Source organism: Neomonachus schauinslandi, chromosome 15 (genome assembly GCF_002201575.2).
Source record: "Neomonachus schauinslandi chromosome 15, ASM220157v2, whole genome shotgun sequence".
NCBI classification, from domain to species: domain Eukaryota; kingdom Metazoa; phylum Chordata; class Mammalia; order Carnivora; family Phocidae; genus Neomonachus; species Neomonachus schauinslandi.
In genome coordinates, this window is record NC_058417.1 from 3,092,071 (window position 1) to 3,109,516 (window position 17,446).

The 17,446-nt window shown below is 45.2% G+C and overlaps 1 protein-coding gene across 2 annotated transcripts in view; it reads left to right on the forward strand.

Moving 5' to 3' along the window:
• The first annotated feature begins 438 nt into the window (after positions 1-438).
• The window catches only part of NDEL1 (nudE neurodevelopment protein 1 like 1), a 51,808-nt gene continuing 34,800 nt past the window's right edge, over positions 439-17,446 (forward strand). Inside the window, exon 1 of one of the 2 annotated variants that reach the window (XM_021694578.1) lies at positions 439-485. In XM_021694578.1, coding sequence (XP_021550253.1) covers positions 462-485 — 24 coding nt within the window. In that variant the 5' untranslated portion in view covers positions 439-461. Of the gene's footprint in view, positions 486-15,972; positions 16,115-17,446 lie in introns of those variants that run through there. The other variant, XM_021694580.1, reaches the window with a different exon arrangement.

A 17,446-nucleotide genomic window follows, 5' to 3' on the forward strand; every position in this document is an offset into this window, starting at 1 on the left:
TGCGCGGGGCTGTGCACCTGCCGCTCACCTGGTCTGCGAACGCTCCCGCCCCCTTGCCTCTCGCCCGCGGGAAGCTCACACAGTCGCCTTGCGGGTCGCCGACCCCATGTGCGCAGGCGCTTGGGACAGGTGCGGGAAGGGCGCCTGAAGAAGCGGCCCGGAGGTCTGATCTCAGGGCCGTAAGTGGGAGAGAAACCTCTCCCCACTTCCTGCGGGTGTGCGCAAGAGAAAGAGAGCTCGAAAGCACGCTTTGATGGAGGATTTCCTGAGCCTCCGCTCTTTATCCCAGAACTGAAAAGCCTCCCTGACAGCTGAGAGTCCTCAGGGCTTGAGAAGGGTAAGGCCAGAGTAAGGGACAGAGTCGGGAGTGAAAAAAATTTATATTTTTTCTGATTATAAAAAAACTACCATTGGGGGAAAAATGTAGAGAATTCATAAAAGCACACACGAAGAACAAGAACATGAGCTCTACACCACCTCTCCAGGTAACCCCCATAAATATTTTGGTGTTTGTTCTTCCAGCCTATTTGTATATAATAATATCTTTACCATATATGGTGATGTTAAAATAATTATGTATTATATAATATATGATTATCATAAGATAATAAGTGGGATCGTATGGTATACTTTTAGGACCTGATTTTTTTCGGTTGTTATCTAGTGGTCTCCAATAAACAGTCTTTTGTGCCCTAGTTTTTTTTTTTTTAAGAGGGGGGGGTAGAGGGGCAGAGGGAGAGGGAGAATCTTAAGCAGACTCCACACCCAGGGTGGAGTATGAGGTGGGGCTTGAACTCACCACCCTGAGATCAAGAACTGAGACAAAATCAAGAGTTGGGCGCTTAAGTGACTGGGCCACTCAGGTGCCCCATGCCCTCATTTTTAATAGATGTAGTCATTTATTTAATCTACTATCTAATAGCTATCTAATCTATAAGTTGTTTTCAATTTCCCCCACTATAAAAAATTTCTGCAGGAACTGTGATTTTTCTTTTAAAGATTTATTTATTTGAGAGAGAGTGTGTGTTGAGCAGGGGTGGGGCGGTGGGAGAGGGAATGGGGAAGCAGACTCCCCACTGATTGTGGAGCCCATCACCAGGGCTTAATCCCACCACCCTAAGATCATGACCTGAGCTGAAACCAGGAGTGGTCGCTCAACAGACTGAGCCACCCGGGTGCCCCAGGAAGTGTTTTGATTGCAAAATCTTGGTGTTCTTTCCTTAAAATAATTATTTGAAATGGAATTGATGAGTCAAAGTATAATATAATTTTAAATACTTGTGATAAATATTGTCAAATTTCCTTTCATAAATGTTGTACCAGTTTAGACTCCCTCCAGCAGCATATAGAATTGCCTTGTCACCCTTACTCACCTTGTCTTGCCTACTATAACTTTATCTTTACCAAAAAAAGAAAAATCTTGAAATCTTCCACCTCTCTGTGATCACTGTCAATATCCTACCTCAAGACACTATCTTGTTTGGAACACTGCAATATGGCCACTCCATTTTCCTTCCTGCTTCCCCTCCCTCACCTAACCCCCCATGGTCTGTTTTCCACAGAATAGTCCGAATTATCCTTTTTTTTTTTTTTTTTTTTTAAGTAGGCTTCATGCCCAGCATGGAGCCCTGAACCCACGACCCTGAGATCAAGACCTGAGCCAAGATGAAGAGTCGGATGCTCAACTGACTAAACCACCCCAGTGCCCCTGAATTATCCTTTAAAAAATGTGTACTAGTTGACTTTAGCTTCTGGTCAAGACAGGCTGACTTGTATCAGACCAGAATTCCTTTAGAGAACAATGCAAAAATTAGATCACATGCATAAGCACCCACACCCACCCACATTCACACACACAATTGTTTTAAGGCTTCAGAGAGTAACCAATGTGGGCAGAACTTAAGTAACCAGGATCCTGTAGAGAAAGAAAACACTTTGAGGTGAGAGGCCTCTTCTTCACTGCTTTTTTTTTTTTAAGATTTTTATTTATTTATTTGACAGAGATACAGCAAGAGAGGGAACATAAGCAGGAGAGTGGGAGAGGGAGAAGCAGGCTTCCCGCTGAGCAGGGAGCCCAATACAGGGCTCGATTCCAGAACGCTGGGATCATGACCTGAGCCGAAGGCAGACGCTCAACGACTGAGCCACCCAGGCGCCCCTTTACTGCTTTTCTTAGAGAAATTCCTTAAGGAATTTGCTGATTTGCTTGGGAGGCATAGTGGTTGAGCAGAAAATGGTGGCTTAAGGTCTTGGCATTATCACAGTGCTCAAAAACTGGAGTTCAAGATCTGGCAAGAAAGAAGAATTTGGTTGACACCCTGGGGTTTCAGTTGAGACACCTGCAGGGCTATGACTTAGGAGTAAGGACAATTCAGACATTGACCAGTCCATACAAAACCTGGAAGTCTCAATCCTGATCGGATCAAATGATTTGACCCTACCCTAACTGCCTGAAAAAATGCCAATTTACATATCTTCTGGAAAAATACCTCATTCAGAGCCTTTGCAATTTTTCATTCTACCCAGCATCCAGCATTTCACAAAAACTAACAGATAAACTAGAAGACAAGACTATATAAACAAAAACCATGAGAAAAAAAAAATAAGATGATAGAAGCAGACCCAAAGGAGAAAAAGATGTTAATATTATTGTACATGGACTCTGATGTATTCAAGAAAGTAGAAGGTTAACTAGAAATAGTTAAAAAAATTTTAAGGTTTTTGTTTCCCATTTTTCCCTTACTTACTTACTTAATTTATTTTGAGACAGAGGGAGGCAGAGGGAGAGGGACAGAGACATTCCCAAGCAGTCTCCATGCTCAGTGCGGTGCCCAATGTGGGGCTCAATCTCATGACCCTGAGACCATGACCTGAGCCTAAATCAAGAGTCAGACTCTCAACCGACTGAACCACCCAGGTGTCCCCCATTTTTTTAGTATAGTTGACACACAATGCTATATTAATTTCAGATGTATAACATAATGACTCAATTTCTCTATGTGTTATACTACTCACCAGCGTAGCTACCACCTGTCACCATACAATACTATTACAATGTCATTGACTATATATTCCCTGTTATGCTTTTTATTCCCTTGACTTATTCACTCCATAACTGGAAGCCTGGCCTCCCACCCCCTTCACCCATTTTGCCCAGCCCCTTACCCCTAGAAACAATTTCTAAAGAGAACCAAATGGAAATTCTAAAACTGAAAAACACAGTTACTGAAAAAAAAAAAAAACTATAGATGAGTTTAACAGCAGATTAGATACAACAGAAGAGAGGATTTGTAAACTGAAAGATAGGTCTGTAGAAAATAGACAATCTGAAGCATGGTGTGGGGGAAAAAAGGATGGAAAGTAAGAAAAGAGCATCAGAGAATATGGAATTTGGTGTAAAGATCTAAATACATTTAACTGGAGTCAGTAAAGGAGAGTGAGTGACCAGGTCAGAAGCAATAGTTGAAGAGTTAGTGATTACAAATTCTCTGATATTAATGAAAGGTATTAAATCACAAGTTCAACAGATGACATAAGCAAAATAGATACAAAAAATCCCCGCATAGGCACATTGTAGTAAAACTTCTGAAAACCAAAGACAAAGAGAATTTTTAAAAATTGGCTGAGAGAAAAAGACACATTACTTTTAGGGGAGCATTAACAATATTGACAGCTCATTTGCAAGGTAAGTGACGGGATCCAGAAGACAGTGGAAGTCAAGGCTACCTGTTATAATCTTTAAATAACTGAAGGAAAACAACTGCCAAACTAGAATTTTATATAGAGAAAAATATTCAAAAATGAAGGTGGAACAAAGAATTTTACAAATGAAAACAAAATTCATTGCCAAGAGAACTGCAATAAAAAATACTAAAGGACACTCTTTAGGCAGAATGAAAATTATCCTGAGCCTGGGTGGCTCAGTCGTTAAGTGTCTGCCTTCGGCTCAGGTCATGGTCCCAGGGTCCTGGGATCGAGCCCCACATCGGGCTCCCTGCCCCGCGGGAAGCCTGCTTCTCCCTCTCCCACTCTCCCTGCTTGTGTTCCCTCTCTCGCTGTGTCTCTCTCTGTCGAATAAATAAATACAATCTTAAAAAAAAAAAAAAAAGAATGAAAATTATCCTAATGGGAGCAGAGAATGAAGGAATGAATGAATGACAAGAGATAAACGTGTAGGAAAAATACATGAATATTGACTGTATGAAAAAATATCTTAGAAGTTTAAAAATATGTGAAACATTAAAATACTTGATAATAATAACCATAAGGCAGGTGGGGGATAGATGGAGTTAAATTGTAAGATTCTGGAGTTACCTGGGGAGTGGGAAAAGTACATGTTATGGTGGATTAATAATTCAAAGATGCACATAATTTCTTGATAACCATTAAAAGAATAGTAAAAGAATGTATAATTATGAAACTAATGGGGAAAAGAGAATAATTTTAAAAATCAAATTTAAAAGGATGTAAGAAAAGCTTGGCATGCCTGGCTGGCTCAGTTGGAAGAGTGTGCGACTCTTGATCTAGGGGTCATGAGTTTGAGCCCCATGTTGGGTGTAGAGGTTACTTAAATAAGCAAATAAACTTAAAAAAAAAAAGAATGTAAGAAGGGTTTAAAATAGGGACATTTCTTAAAAATGCCCCTATTTGTATTTTTTCTGCTATGACCTTATCTATATCTTTTACCCAGTTTTCTAGCTGCATGCTTTCCTTTTCTTATTGCTTTTAGATGGATATAAACATAGGTACATAGAAATATGTACGTGTGAATGTTGTAAATACTTTCTGGTAGGGATCAGTTTTAAATCTTGATGCCTTGGTTGGAACACGAAGCACCTGCTTTGACCACTTGTTCTGATGTTAGTGAGAAGAGGAATGGTCCGTTGAAGTCTTATGCTTTGCACCCGGTAGGAGCTCAAGAAATGTCTATTGAGCTGAACTGAATTTAGAAGGTCAAGAGTTGATCAAACATAGGGTACCACATTATTATCATGTATAGAGTGAGGAGTTACCTGAACCAGTGACAGGAATAGTGACTAGTGACTAGTGACTAGTGACTAGTGACTAGTGAATAGTGACTAGTGAATAGTGAATAAACCAGGCTGGCAAGAACTCAGAGAATCCCGGAGAGACAGCTCAGCCAGCTGCAGAGGCTGAACTGCCCCTCTCAGAGGGGATGCCTGGGGCAGAAACGTATGATGCATACCTAAGTAAAACCAGCAGGTGGCGCTCTAAAGACGCCGTTGTCATCCAGACTTGCAGGGGCCCGAGATCTGGCTTGAGCACCTAGGAAGTGGAAAGTGAGTCATGGGGAGTCTTGAGCAATAACTTTTTGGCTCTGTGCTTCCTCCAGAGGTGAAGCCCCCAAGATCAAGAGCCCCGTGGGTGCCTATATAGCACCCTTTATTCAATTCAGTTTGGACCACAGTGGGTCCAAAACTTTGACGAGCAAACCAATCACCTGGTTCTTTTGTGAAAATGCAAGGTCTGATTCAGTAGGACTTGGGTGGGGTCTGAGGTTCTGCATTTCTAACCGGCTCCCTGGTGATGACTCACACTCCGTAGTTTTCACATCTAGAACACATTGCCTGTAAGGTCCCATTGGGAGTGGGGAGAGGGCTCTGCCTTCAGAGTTCGCAGCTTCCTGGAGTAAACTCTCGCTGAAATGTCTGCAATACAAGTTAAGAGCGTGAGTCCACTTACTGGGTGACCTTGCGCAAGCTGTGTGACCTCTTGGGGTCTCAGTTTCCTGATCTGTAAAATGGGAAGAGGAGTGCCCGGCTGGCTCAGCAGGAAAAGCATGCAACTCTTGATCTCAGGGTTGTGAGTTCAAGCCCCACGTTGTGTGTAGAGATTACTTAAAAACAACAACTTAAAAAAAATGAGAAGAGTTATAGCCTCTACCTTAGAGAGTGGTTTGAAGGTTAAAGCAGGTTATCCTATGTCAAACATTTAATACAGTACCTGGCACATAGTAAGCCTCAACAAGCCTTGGGGTGCGCTAAAAGAAGCAGCTAGGTGGGCACCCTGGGGGAGTGGTCAATTGGAGGGAACAATCTTTTTTTTTTTTTTAATTTTACTTATTTGACAGAGAGAGATAGTGAGAGCAGGAACACAAACAGGGGGAGTGGGAGAGGGAGAAGCAGGCTTCCCGCCGAGTGGGGAGCCCGATGCGGGGCTCGATTCCAGGACCCTGGGATCATGACCTGAGCCGAAGGCAGACGCTTAATGACTGAGTCACCCAGGCGCCCATGGAGGGAGCAATCTTGAAGAAAGTGCCATCATCCGAAAAGGAGGAGGTCAGGGAGGTGAGGGCAGAGAGCCAGGAGGAGGGCGGGTCTCCTGATCAGGTGACAAGCGCAAGGATTGCTTTTGAGGGAGATTTGAGCTTGCTGCAGGCTAAGCAGAGATCCTTCTGGAAATGGAGAGGGTGGGTAGGAGCTGGACTCCCAGGCACATCAAGCTTTGGCTTGTTGCCACATTTCACATGTTTAGGGGTCTTAGGGGGTTGTGAGCGGAGCTAAGAGGAGCCAAGGTTCAGCCTGGCCCTGCCCTCCTGCAAGCCCGTACAACCTCCCCCCACTGCTGTGGGGTCCTCAGCCCAGGCTCCCGAGTTTGCCTGCGTGCTTTATTTTTTTTTTATTTTTTTTAAAGATTTTATTTATTTATTTGAGAGAGAGAATGAGACAGAGAGCATGAGAGAGGGGAGGGTCAGAGGGAGAAGCAGACTCCCCGCTGAGCAGGGAGCCCGATACGGGACTCGATCTCGGTACTCCAGGATCATGACCTGAGCCGAAGGCAGCCGCCCAACCGACTGAGCCACCCAGGCGCCCTGCCTGCGTGCTTTAAATAGGGTGGTGTTTCCACAGCATCTCGAAGGCCCATGGACATTTATGGACGAACTTCCAGTGCTCTGCTGAACGTTCTGGAGGACACAGAGACAGAGCCACGCAGCCTCCACCCTCACTGGGTGACCCTGGGGAGGTAACACGTCACTGCGGGAAAGGAATGGTCAGTGCGGGGTCTCAGTAGCAGTTCTTAGGAACGGTGCTTCTTGTAGATGGGGGGCCCTGCAGCCACTGTTCGGCAGGGGAGGGGAAGTCTCCAGACCACGGTGGTCCGATCTGATAAAGATTGAGGAGTGGATCCAATCTGCAGAGGCAGAGTTCTATGCAGCTCCTACCCTCAGTAAGTGACGGCTTTGCCCTTGCCCTTCCCCTCCAAATACAGGGACGGGAGCATATGCACATGGTGACAGTGGGGAGCCTTGAAGGCCTGGCTGAGGAGCGAGGACCTGAATTCTCTCTTCCCTTCCTCACTACTGAAGAGAGTGTTGATCCACGGGTTGCCTCACTTCTAGATGAAGGGCTCCAGCATTCGTGGCTGAACCCACTTCCTGTCCTTGTACTTCTTTAGTCATGGGGTGATTCTCACGCTTCCTGTTGACTTCTGCTTGGTTTCAGCTGGGTCAGCGCCAGCAACCATGCCCGCTGTTGTTGGTCTGATAGGTGAGGCTCGGGACACAGGAGCAGGTACATTGGGATGGTGGGGGGTCTGACTGGAGAAGGTCTGGGCCAGATGAGGGCCAGCTGGAGGCGCCCCTGAGTGGGGGGCTCCCGGTGGTCTGAGGACCCTATCCATCCATGGGTCTGGGGGCACTGTCAAAGGCTGAGGTCAGTTTTGTGAAGCTGGTTATGTCCCTGTGGGGGTGACACCAGACATTTGCTTTGGTGGCTTCCCAAAACCACATTGTCTATCCCCATCTCCCTAAGATCGCATCGCCTTGATTTGTCTTTCTGTTTCCTGGGCTGCCTGGGTAGCATTTTCCAGGCTCGCAGAGAGGGTATCTTGGGTTCAGACAGGTTTATCTCCGTGTGATGCTTAACATTGCATCGCTTGATAAGCAATGAGCTTACCAAGTTAGCAGATTTCCAGGAGTCCTGGCTCCTTGTCTCACTCATGGTCAAGTCACTCCCCCCCGAACCTGTTTTCTCGTCTACAAAATGGCACTGGGTCTCTATTTTCTGGGATTTTGTGTGATGCTTAAGCAGGACAGTGATTATGAAAGTGTTTTGTAAACTGTAAGATGGTATCTTTCAGAATTGAAGGTTACTTTTATTTCATTTTTTAAGTGGAACTTGACCTTTTTTTCCCCCTGGTATGATAGTTGATATAAACCCCCGCAATACAGAGAAAGTGAAAGTTTTTGCATGATTCCATCCCCGAAGATCACCATGGACTCTTTGGCGTATAGATTTCTAGACTTCAAAAATTTTAAAAAAAAATGTATTGTGGTAAAGTATACATAAAATTTACCATTTTTAGGTCTACAGTTCAGCGGCATCAAGTGCATTCACACTGTTGGACACCCATCATCACCATCCATCTCCAGAACTCTTATCGTCTTGCAAAACTGAAACTCTCTCCCCACTAAATACCACGTCCCCATTCTCCTTTTCCCCAGCTTCTGGAAACCACCATTCTACTTTCTGTTTCTGAGTTTGACGACTCTAGACACCTCATATATGTGGAATCATACAGTATTTGTCCTTTCGTGACTGGCTTATTTCACTCAGCATAATGGTCTCAAGATTCATCCCTATTGTCACAATACTGCTGGGTGAAAGGTTATACATGTATTTATAGTCTTAGTCCATTTGTCTTAATTCCTCCAATAAATGTCATACTTTTTATTTATTTTAAATATCATATCCACTTTTATTAAAGCAACACAAGGCAACGCGATGAAAAATAGCAATTCCCCATCCTATCTTCCCACTTCCAGGTTTTCCTTACCAGACACAAACATTTTCAATTATTTTAGTTGTTTCTAAAGTGCCTGTATGGGTACTTTTTTTTTTTTCCATTTTAGTCATTATCTATTGACTTACTATGAAAAGTAAGGATACATCACCCTATTTATATTAATGCTCCCCCAACTTCCTGATATGGTTGTGTGACAAATTTTGGTTAAATCAGTGTTCATGTTTATGTTATAAAAATATGTTATGCTATAACTATGTAAGTATTGTTCACTGAGCTGTCTACTTTAATATTATTTCCTTCCTTTCATCTAATTTTTCCCCCACTGGAGTTGATGGTTGCCTCGGTTTTTTGTTTTCTTAGTTTTCATATACATATCACTGTTTCCTCTCCAATAAGGCTTTTAAATTTCTCTCAATAGGATCAGACACATCAGATAATCTCTCAGTTTCCATATTTTTTTCAACCGCATATTTTAATTTAACCCTCATTAAAAACGAAAAGGTTCTTGTCTCGTCCCTTTTTGTAGCACCATGTTCTTGTTTTATGGATGTAGTGATGTCTTTATTTCTTGGAAGATATTGAAGTTTTTCTTTTTCCAGTTTACTTCTCCTTCCTCCATTGTATCTAGTACTCCTGAATTTCTTTTGTGTGGTTTTGTTCTGTCCTTTACATTGGAGGCTTTTTAAATGTTTGGTGGTTCCTTGCTGAATGTTCATTTTTTATGATCAAGGAACTAGAAGCTGATTGGAGGCTCTGTGTGTGTGTGAGTGTGGGGCAGGTGGAGTGTCTTGTTGGCTATTGGGCTACTCTGTGAGATAATCCATATCAGGCCATGTGCTTGGGAGACCTCTCTAGAGCCAGTTGGGTTCTGTTGAGAAAAACTCTCTGATCTCCTGCCTGGAGGGTACGAGTCAGGCTGTAGGCATTCTGGGAGGCTGTCAGGGGAAGGAAGGTAGGATCTCATCATTCAATACACAGCCTTTGAAGGATCTGCCCTCCCTCCATCCCCCTTCTCTTTGTAGTATGGTGACTTAGCCTTGCCATCTGGTGTGGCCCAGTGTGCCCTAGTCTGGAGCTTTTCTGGTTTAGTTTCTCCAGAGTAAACATTCTCCTCCTGCTGGGGTGGTAGAGAGGTAACTAGCTTAGCTTGTCTTTTGCCTGGGCTATGAAGTCAGCCTCTAAAATGCTTTGTAAACATACCGTAGTTTCAACAGAACTTCCTGTTTTTTAGCCCCACCCCACCCCGCCTTCTGACGTAGCTGGCACCTCCAATTCCTGAGCCCGTCTGCAGGCTTGCTTCTGGTTGGCATTGAGTCTCCAGCCTTCTCTGATCCACTCCATCAGCTACCACTCACCAATCTACTTTCCAGTTTCCAAGATTCTGTTGACACCTCCTGTCATCATTGTCTTCTCTCCTGTACTCTGTCCTCATGGATTTCTCCCTTTTAGAATTTTTGTCCCGTCTTTTTTTTTTTTTTTTAAAGATTTTATTTATTTATTAGAGAGAGAGCGAGAGAGAAACAGCCTGAGAGAGGAGAGGGTCAGAGGGAGAAGCAGGCTCCCTGTTGAGCCGGGAGCCTGATGTGGGACTCGATCCCAGGACCCTGGGATCATGACCTGAGCCGAAAGCAGTCGCTTAACCAACTGAGCCACCCAGGCGCCCTTGTCCCGTCTTTTTTGTGGCATTTCAAGAGGAAGTGAAGAGACAAGTATTCAATCCATCATGGTAACTGAGATGGTTATAACATTTGCACTCTGACCAGCGTTGTACAAGAGCATTGACTTTCTCATACTTTTAACAGCATTGAGCATTATCATTTATTTTCAACGTTGCTAATCTGATAAGCAGAAAGTTATATCTCATTGTAATTCTAATATCCATGTTCAAAACGTATTAACAATACGGCTGAGTATCTTCCTACATATTTATTGGCCATTTTTTGTTTTTTCTGCGAACCACTTATTTATATCCATTGCTCATTTTTCTAGTGGGGTAGGAAAATTGTTACATTGTCCATATATGGCCAGCTCTGTAAAGAGGTGTAGGGCCGATCTCTTATTTTCTTGTATATTCAGTCACAGAGTGCAGGCTTCAGAAAACAGTGGATCTTAATGACTATGTCTACATTTTTTAATGATATTTTTCCCTCCCTTGGATTAAGAAAATAATCTATAGGGGCACCTGGGTAGCTCAGTCGGTTAAGCGTCTGACTCTTGATCTCAGCTCAGGGCTTGATCTCAGGGTCATGAGTTCAAGCCTGGTGTTGGGCTCTATGCTGGGTGTGGAGCCTACTTAAAAAAAAAAAAGAAAAAAAGAAGAGAAAGTAATCTGTGTTTACCGTAGCATATTTGGAAAACACAAATAAACACAAAAAAGAAAATATAAATCACATTTCTATAGTTATGTACTTATAAAAATAAGGGTCATTTTGATTTGTATTCATGCTTTTGACGTACTAATCATAATTTGTCCTTGTATTATTATACATTGTTTTATGACATCATTATTAGTGGTAACGTGGTAGTTATTAGTGGTAGCCTTTGTGTGGCTATAGAATCATTTATCTAGTCAATACCCTATTGACGGACATTTAGGTTCTTTTGGGTTAAAATCTTCATTAACAAGTTTCCCTTTGGATCATGACCCCATCTAACCTTGTTTCCACTCTGTTATCTGCTTAGCAATCTCTTTTTTGGGGGAGGGGAAAGCATAAAAGGCAAACTTTAATCCTTTTCTGGTTAAATTGTGACTAATTCCAAATCAGTGAATACAGACTCACAGAGATTTTCTTGCACTTTCTCTCTCTCTCTTTTTTTTTTCCTGTGGGTTAGAGGAAGAGATGGAGAAAGGTCACTCTGGGGTTCTCCTTAGATTCCTCCATGGCTTTCAACCCCGGGTGAAAAGGGTGGAGGGCCAGAGCACCAGGGAGGAGGGATGTTTGTAACAAGGAGAAAACAGAAGCAGGTCAGGCAGGTGTCTGAAGAAGTCATCCCAGAAATGCTAGCTTAAGTGAGAAAATCAGAAAGAATGTACTGTCCCTGAGTCTACCATCACCTGTGTGTCCTCAGGCAGGTTGCTCAGCCTCTCTTGGATCCCCACCCTCCTTCCTCATCTCAGGTGGATTTCTAAGTTCTCTCGTGTCTTCCAAGGCGCTATGAATACAGACTTTGTCACCCCGCCCGTGTGATCTGGACAAGCTGCTTAACTTCTCTGAGACTTGGTTTTCTCCTCTGTAAAGTGGAGACACTAAGAGCTACATCATAGAGTTGTCATGAATGGGTGTTTGGCAAGCACTTATCACAGCGCCTGACCCACACTAAGTATCCAATAAATGAAAGCTATTTTTATGGCATGCCGATTGTTATGTAAGACGAGGATAATTATATCATCCCACACTGGGTGTATGGAAAAGAACTCTGTCTTCTCACAAGTGGTTTTCAAAGCTCAGCCTGCAGCTGGGACAGATGCCAAGGAGCCCAGTACAAAGTCACCACTGGCCAATGACCTTCCTTTTCAGTTCATTCTTCCCTGGGGCTTGGACGCTGTCCAGATGCGGGCCAAGTAAACACACGACTGTTTAACACAGATAAGTGGGATGCACGAGTCCTGGTCGACAGGGGAAGCAATAAGAAACACCACTTTCTAAATATAAAACATCCCTGAGCATAACAGAAGGGGACCTGAGCACTAGAAGATGTGAATCGCCAATGTAGGGATGCTATGAAGAGAAACTGATATATGCTCTCAAGTTGTGATGAGGGAGCACGGAGACGGGGGAAGATGTTGTAGGAGGAGCTGAAGTTTTGCTCTTAGCAGCTGTGCATTCTTGGCCAAATTACCCTCTTCGGTAAAACCAGCAGGCTGGGGCGCCTGGGTGGCTCAGTCGGTTAAGCGACTGCCTTCCGCTCACGTCATGATCCCAGAGTCCTGGGATCGAGTCCCGCATCGGGCTCCCTGCTCGGCGGGGAGTCTGCTTCTCCCTCTGACCCTTCCCCCTCTCATGCTTTCTCTCTCATTCTCTCTCTCTCAGATAAATAAATAAAATCTTTAAAATAAAATAAAAAGTAAAATAAAAAAATAAAAAAGGGGGGAGTCAATTCAAAGAAAAGTTCAAAGATGATATGGAGAAATGGCAAATATTGTGAAGGGGGTAAAATGAGAACATCAGACGTGATAGCTCCAAAGATGTCCACACCTGAACCCCTAGGACCTATGAGTGTGTTAACCTCATATGGCAAACATGCTTTGCAGAGGTGGTTAAGGCTTTGGAAATGGGGAGATTATTCTGGGATATCACGGTGGGCCTCATGTAATGGAAAGGGTCCTCCTGAGAGGAAGGCAGGGCGTCAAAGTCAGACGAGGCAATGTGATGCCAGAAGGGCTGCTGGAGAGAGGCGGCCGCGGGCTAAGGAGCCCCGAAGCCTCTAGAAGCTGGAGGTGGCCAAGAGCATCCAGCAGGAACCAGCCCTGCCAACACCTTGATTTGATCCCTGCGAGTCTCATTTTGGACCCCTGACCACCAGAACGGTAGGAGGATACCCTAGTGTTGTTTTAGGCCACTCAGCGTGTGGTAATGTGTTACAGCGGCCACAGGAGATGGATACACCGGACTTTAGATGCCCTTGGAAGTGGCCCATTCTGCAAGTTCAGGACTCCCCGGGGCAGAGCAAAGGGACTTGGCTAGATTAAGACGGTCCTCAGTCACCTGCCCTCACCGACCTTCCGAGGAGGGGCCTGACTTTGCCACGACTGTAGGGCAAACTGGCCGCAGAGAGGCAGGGACCTCAGCTCCGCCCGCGAGGGTGCTCGGCACCTAGAGGGCAGGATGGGTCCTGACTCATGGGAGCTGCCAACAACATGCTCTTTTTACAGAGGAAGAAACCCAGATGCAGAGAAGGGAAGTGATGGGCAAAATCACCTGTTGATGGGGCCGATTTGGCCGAGAAGAAATTCCTGAATTTCTAGGGCGGTGGGAGGGAAGGGCTCCAGGCGGAGGCTGACTGGGCCCTCACACCAGGGTGGGGAACCCTGAGAAGGGGCGGGGCTCTTTCCGGGGGTGGTGGGTGGGTCCTGCCACCCTTTGATCGCCTTTTCTGTGTGGCTGGGCCTCCTGTTCTCACAGCGCCGCCTTTAATATCTTTTTATCACGGTTTTAATAACTGTCCTGTCAATACACGACTTTTGAAAATCTTTGGAACAGCAACAGGCTCGGAGAAAGGGCTTTCCTGCTCCCCCCACCTTCCCCGGGGTCCTGCAGCCAGCACTTAAATCGAGGTCTTCTCGTCCGCCTGGCCTGCTCTCCTCCAAAGGGACATGGATTTCCTTTGTATGGAAGGAACATTTCTGCTGTGATTAACACAGAACCCTGGGCTGTTTCGTTTCTGCACTTCAGCCTTTAGGAGTCAAAATCGGCCTCTGTGGAACGTACACTCTGGGAAAAAGCCCGATCTAATTTCGAGCAGAAAATACTTCTCATGTACAGTCTGCCATTTTCAAAGTGGACATCGGGACCTGTTCTGCATTATACGGTGTAGCAATTGACAAAGGCTAGTGTGCAATTTCCTCGGAGGTCCCGCCGGACTCAGGGTAGGTAGTGAGCCCATCTTAGATTATAATTATAAACGGTCAGGATATGGTTCCCATTATTGAGACAATGGTCTCCACATAAGTGACCCCCCAGAAAAGCAATCCTCACATTCCAGCTTAGCTGTAATTGATTCCCAAGGTAGTGACACTCACCCGACCCCCCTTCCTTGCTGTTCTATTTGGAATGCTTTTGATTAAGAGCAAGGTGACTATGATATGTGTGTTAGTCACCTGGATTTTTAAATTTTGTCAGCTGCTCCTTCTTGCTCATTTTGTTTTATTGGAGAGTTCTTTACTGGAGTGCTAAGTGATAAAAGTGATTTGATGAAAGGAAGGACAAAGAGGGAGCGCCTGGGGCGCCTGGGTGGCTCAGATGGTTGAGCGTCTGCCTTCCGCTCAGGTCATGATCCCAGGGTCCTGGGATCGAGTCCCACATCGGGCTCCCGGCTCAGCGGGAAGCCTGCTTCTCCCTCTCCCACTCCCCCTGCTTGTGTTCCTGCTCTCGCTGTCTCTGTCTCTGTCAAATAAATAAATAAAATCTTAAAAAAAAAAAAAAGAGGGAGCGCCTGGGTGGCTCAGTCGGTTAAGTGTCCAACTCAGGTCATGATCTTGGGGTCATGAGATCGAGCCCGGCGTCAGGCTCCATGCTCAGCAAGGAGTCCGCGTGAGAAGCTCTGTCTCCCTCTGCTCCTCCTGCGGCTTGCACTCTCTCTCTCTCTCTCAAATAAATAAGTAAATAAATAAAATCTTTTAAAACTATTTTTAAAAGAGCAAGGAGCAGCTGAGAACAAGGGAAATATCTCAGAACTTAAAAACATTCATTGCAAGGTATTTGTTCATTCAACAGATGTTAAACTCCTGCTACATGTCAGGTGCTGCCCTCAGTGCCCCCCAAAATATAAAATATTGAAAAGTTCTAGCCTCTTTGTTTCTCCTCAGTACTTACCACTAGCTGACGGGCTAATGGTTCCTTCTTTTCTGGTTCCTTTCTTTCCTGCGAGTCGTGTCTTTAACTGCTCTCTTCCTGGAGCCCAGAACAGAGCGGGCACTCAAGACAGTTTGTTGAATGGTTGCGTGCATGATCATTCAGTCCTGGTAACTCTGACTCCCTGGCTTCCCTGGTGATGGGAATTTGGCCGAGATTGCCCCATACGCTCAGCTCAGCTTGGTAAGAAATGCTTCGTTTCTTTTTTTTTTTTTTAAAGATTTTATTTATTTATTTGAGAGAGAATGAGAGAGAGAGAACACATGAGAGGGGATAGGGTCAGAGGACGAAGCAGACTCCCTGCTGAGCAGGGAGCCCGACGTGGGACTCGATCCAGGGACTCCAGGATCATGACCTGAGCCGAAGGCAGTTGCTTAACCAACTGAGCCACCCAGGTGCCCCAGAAATGCTTCATTTCTTTTCAGCCTTGTCATTTCATTAGAATGGTTTAGGAGTGAGCAAAACCAGTGCCACCTCGCCTCTGTGAAGGTATGTGAGCAGGTCTTACTTTGGTCTAGGGACAGTCACACTGTTTATGTAGGTGTGATGTCAACAGCTCTTGGGGTTGCCAGGTGGTAACCAAGCTAACAATGACCAGCGTCCTGCTTCCTTTCCTGGGAAGGCAGCTGGGACTCGGGTGTGGGTAGTGACACAAGGGGCTGGATGGGAGCCAGGGCTGACAGTGAAGACAGAAGCTTGGTGGAGTGGAGGCTCCGGAGCCAGGAACACCACGAGGCTGCAGAGAGTTCCAGAACGGGAGGAAGCCCACAGTTCAGGTAGGTTGCTGGGGAAGAAATTGGGGCAGCCCCAAGAGATTCATGGGAGCATGGCAGGATAGCAGGTTCCATTAATAGGGAGAGGAAAAAAAAAAAAAGGCCAAGCAAAAACTCGTGAACCTCAGTTTGCCTCCCGAATAGGGACAAGGGAGGGCCCTTTCCTTCCAGGTACGAGAGCAGGACTCTGACAGGGAGGCCTGTGACAGCCTCAGGCTGAATCGTCCTCGTCCCCTGCAAGGGCCCCTTCTCAGCAAGCTACAGCAGAGGCCTGCCGTGGATGAAGGACCCAGAAGCAGGTGGTATCCTCAGACAGACACTGTGGACAGGGAAGGAACAGCAAGGAGGTTTGGACCCCACCTCGGTCATCATACCCAATTCCTGCCTTTCTGTTGACTTACGGACAGCGGGAGTTTGGAATTGAGGGGACAGAGATTCTGACAGAAGAGCTGAGGTTTAGAAGGGCGAATGGCTTTGAGTAGTTTGGTGAGCTCGGTTTGTTCGAGGAGCCGCTGAGGACACAACAAAGACATCAAATGGAACTGACCTTTCTCTTTGAGGTGGTGCTGGGTTACCCCTGCCCCCCTCAGCTGTTCATGGCTCTCTGCTCAAGGGTCAGGGACCAAGCAGAAGTGGGCAGTTTTGAATCAGACATGAACTGGTTACCATTCCTTATCTTAGAAGGGGGAATTTATCATCTGGTTGGAGGCTGGGCATTCTGCAGACCACTTAGCAAGCCCTTCATCCAATTTATTTATCGAATGCCCACTCTGTGCTAGGCACTGTGATGGAAAGTAAGATATGCTTCTCTACCAAGGCATTGGCATGTATTAGTATGTTCTTAATTTCACATCTCTGTTGCATTTTATATAGCAACCCTTTATCGTAAGGGTCCTGACAATTTTATGGAGGAGGACCATCACTCCCGTGACATTAAGCCCGATATTCACTCAGGGAGCAGCTCCTGCCATACCTTATCCTCTTGTCCTGGGCAGGTTTCTTCCTAGCATCTTTCATGATCGGACAGAAAGACATTTGTCTATTTGCTTATTATCTGTCTCCCCCATTAGATGATAAGCTCCATGGCAGTGGGGGTGCTTTTGACAGTGATGTGCTTGAATCCCCAAGGCTGAGAACAGTGCCTAGAACAGAGCAAACGCTAAACTCAGAGCTGATGAATGAAAGACTTGCCTCTCTCTAGAAAACTACTTCTCACCTCGAGGTCCAAGAGTATACTTCCCACCCCCCCAAGAGTATAAATTTTAAATAAATCCCCTATTTTTATTATGACTATTCTTTTTTATTTATTTATTTTAAAACTTCTATTGATTTATT